The sequence below is a fragment of the Prunus persica genome, chromosome G2 (genome assembly GCF_000346465.2).
Source record: "Prunus persica cultivar Lovell chromosome G2, Prunus_persica_NCBIv2, whole genome shotgun sequence".
NCBI lineage: Eukaryota > Viridiplantae > Streptophyta > Magnoliopsida > Rosales > Rosaceae > Prunus > Prunus persica.
The window spans coordinates 22,621,363-22,624,713 of NC_034010.1; the positions used below are offsets into that span (position 1 = coordinate 22,621,363).

Here is a 3,351-nt window from a genome sequence, read left to right on the forward strand (position 1 = left end):
ATCAATTATTAGTCTCCCCAAAAGACCACATTTTTTATGTGGTCCTTAGATACCTCGATTGGGTCTTTTGATACATGATAATTTCATGAAATAAAATTACAAATTATATGCTTTGTGCATCACGGTTTTCAATTGTTGATATAGGAGTAAAGTGTGGTTCCAACAATTGACACCTTCGTTGAACTTTTCTCGAAATAAAATTTCAAATCGTAAATGCCAAATTAAGTAGGAAATCAGCGTTACAAATTACATGACCATCCACAATATTCGGTAGATTGTCTATCTGGTTATATTTATCGGATAATTGTTTAAAATTTACTTGATAATATATCTGATATTATAAATTGATACTGTACGACTAAATTTAATATTCTTTTTTAGGAAAATATTGTTTGTCTCATTTCCTATAATGAGATATTTCTCCTTTTACCGGATTCTATAAGAACTCCAACTTACATAATAATGAGAGAAGTATTTTCCGTTTCGGATATCATAGTTTCTTTTATATTATTATGCATTAAAAGAAAAGGATACAAAGTTGATAACATAAGCCTTACGTATGAATTGACATCACTCACACATGTGTTTGAGTGCATGGCTGACCATTCCAAGAAAGAAAGCTCTACCTCTCTAGAAACAGCCGTACCCCTCTCGCACTCTCAACCCATTACACAAATATTCTCAGTATCTCCCATAATAGAATTCCACAACGACTGCCACAAGCCACAACCAAACAACAACAAACCACTACTAAACTCCAGAAACTAACCTTCCTAATAATCCCAATTAACAATTAATCCCTCTATCTCTCTCTTTCTCGCTAAAAAGAAAATAATTAAATTGCATTAGCCTTTTCCAAAACACCTCATCCCACCTATATATAAAGCAGCAGCACCACATCATGCTTTCTCATCACACTCCCACAAAATATAGCATATACCCCCCTTCCCTCCCAAAAGCGCTTCACCAAAAAGCACTCTGCCAAACATGGCGCAAGCACAACCACGGCCCCCTCACATCGCAATTCTTCCGAGTCCGGGCATGGGCCACCTCATCCCACTCGCCGAGTTCGCCAAGCGAGTCGTCCACCACCACAATTTCACGGTCACCTTCATCGTCCCCTGCGATGGCCCTCCGACGAAGGCCCAGAAATCCGTCCTCGACGCCCTCCCAATCGCAATTGACCACGTGTTCCTCCCGCCTGTCAGCTTCGACGATCTTCCCCAGGGCTCCAAAATCGAAACACTAATTTCCCTCACCGTCAGTCGGTCCCTGACCTCCCTCCGCGACGCGATCAAGTCCTTGATTTCCCGCGCAAACCTTGTCGGGCTCGTGGTCGATCTCTTCGGCACCGACGCCTTCGACGTCGCCAAAGAATTCAACCTCTCCAAGTACATTTTCTTCCCCTCCACGGCCATGGCGCTGTCTCTCTTCCTCTACTTGCCGAAGCTCGACGAAACGACGTCGTGCGAGTACAGGGAGCTTGGGGACCCGGTCACAATCCCCGGGTGCATCCCGATTCACGGTCGCGATTTGCTCGACCCAGTTCAGGATCGTAAGGACGAGGCCTACAAATGGGTCCTTCACCACGCGAAACGGTACCGTTTGGCCGACGGTATCATGGTGAATAGCTTCGCGGAGTTGGAGCCCGGCGCTTTGAGAGCGTTGCAAGAGAGCGAACCGGGTAAGCCTCCGGTTTACCCGGTTGGACCGCTCGTGAAAATGGAGTTCAGTAACGCTTTGGACGAGCAGTCTTCCAAGTGTCTGAAGTGGCTGGATGAGCAGCCACGTGGGTCGGTGCTGTACGTCTCCTTCGGGAGTGGCGGGACCCTCTCGTATGACCAGATCAATGAGTTGGCTCTTGGGTTGGAAATGAGTGAGCAGAGGTTCTTGTGGGTGGTGAGGAGCCCAAGCGACAAGGCTGCCAATGCCACTTATTTCAGCGTTCACAGCCAAAACGACCCGTTGGAGTTTTTGCCGAAAGGATTTTTGGGTAGGACCCAGGGGAGGGGCCTGGTGGTCCCCAATTGGGCCCCACAGGCCCAGATTCTAGGCCACATGTCCACAGGAGGGTTCTTGACCCATTGTGGTTGGAACTCGGCATTGGAGAGCGTTGTAAATGGTGTACCTCTTGTGGCCTGGCCGCTGTACGCGGAGCAGAAAATGAACGCTGTGATGTTCACTGAGGACATAAAAGTGGCATTGAGGCCCAAAGCCAGTGAAAATGGGCTGGTGGGTAGGGAGGAAATTGCTCTGGTGGTTCAGGCTCTCATGGAAGGAGAGGACGGTAAGCGGCTCAGAAACCGAATGAAGGACCTGAAAGATGCCGCCGCTAAAGCTCTGAGTGAGAATGGGGCTTCCACAAAGGCACTCGCTCATGTGGTGACAAAGTGGAAAACCCAATTTTCCAATTGAAAATTTAGTCTTTAATTAGTTTCTTCGTGCATCCCCCTACCCACTATGTTTTTCTTTTTCTTTCTCCTTCCTTTCATGTTAGTATAATACTTGTTGGTTGACTGTGAGATATTATGGTGCATATATAGAACAAGCTTTTCATGTTTAATCTATGGAGTTGGTGAGATGGATGGCAGCCCTAATATTGGTGGACAGAGTAATGGGCCAAGGGGATGACCCAATTTGGGAGAAATTTGTTACATCACAATAAAGTCATGGCACTCAAGTTGCGATGAGGGTTGGTGGTGGCTGGCTGCCATTGAAGGTAGGGCAAGTCTTTTGCAATTAATATTTGGGAGGTAAAATACACAATTAAGAGGAAAGGTACCGTATGAATCCCCACATCACATGTGGTTGTCTAGCTAGAATTCTTAGCAAAAACCGAAAACATGAGTTAAGAGTATGAGAGGCCTTTAATGTTCAAACTTTTGATTGAACAGAAAAATACGTGAATTTTAATACCAACGATTTGTTTGGTGGTTTTTTATGTTAAAGGTTTTTTTATAGAGGCTCAAGTTTGCACATCATTTTGTCTTTTTTTCAGTGTATTATGCTATTTGGTTATTGAATGAAATTCCTTTCACTAAATTATATATATATATATATACACACGAAAGATTTGTAGGTGATCATATCGAGAAATAAATGAGACATAGTAAAAGTCAATGACGATATTTAAATCTCTTCTAACTCAAAGGTGATATATTCTAGAAGATGAGCTTTTTAATTTATAACTTTCCTATTCATTATGTCACACAATGCTTAAAGGCAAGGAGAAAGAGAAAGGCAAGAGCAATGGCATTATTGTAATTTTTTAAAGAGGAAAATGACCTCCTAGAAATTGTTAGGATTTGGATCCTCTACTCTGATTTTATCTGTTATGATCTGCTTTACTTT

At 43.6% G+C, this 3,351-nt stretch overlaps 1 protein-coding gene across 1 annotated transcript; it reads left to right on the forward strand.

Moving 5' to 3' along the window:
- Nucleotides 537-2,948, forward strand: LOC18787556 (hydroquinone glucosyltransferase). Its single transcript, XM_020557755.1, has one exon. The coding sequence runs from the start codon at nt 988-990 to the stop codon at nt 2,413-2,415; it is 1,428 nt and encodes a 475-aa protein (XP_020413344.1). The 5' UTR covers nt 537-987; the 3' UTR covers nt 2,416-2,948.

Coding starts and splice junctions, on each gene's coding strand:
- LOC18787556 (XM_020557755.1), top strand. CDS start 988: ATGGCGCAAGCACAACCACGGCCCCCTCACATCGCAATTCTTCCGAGT.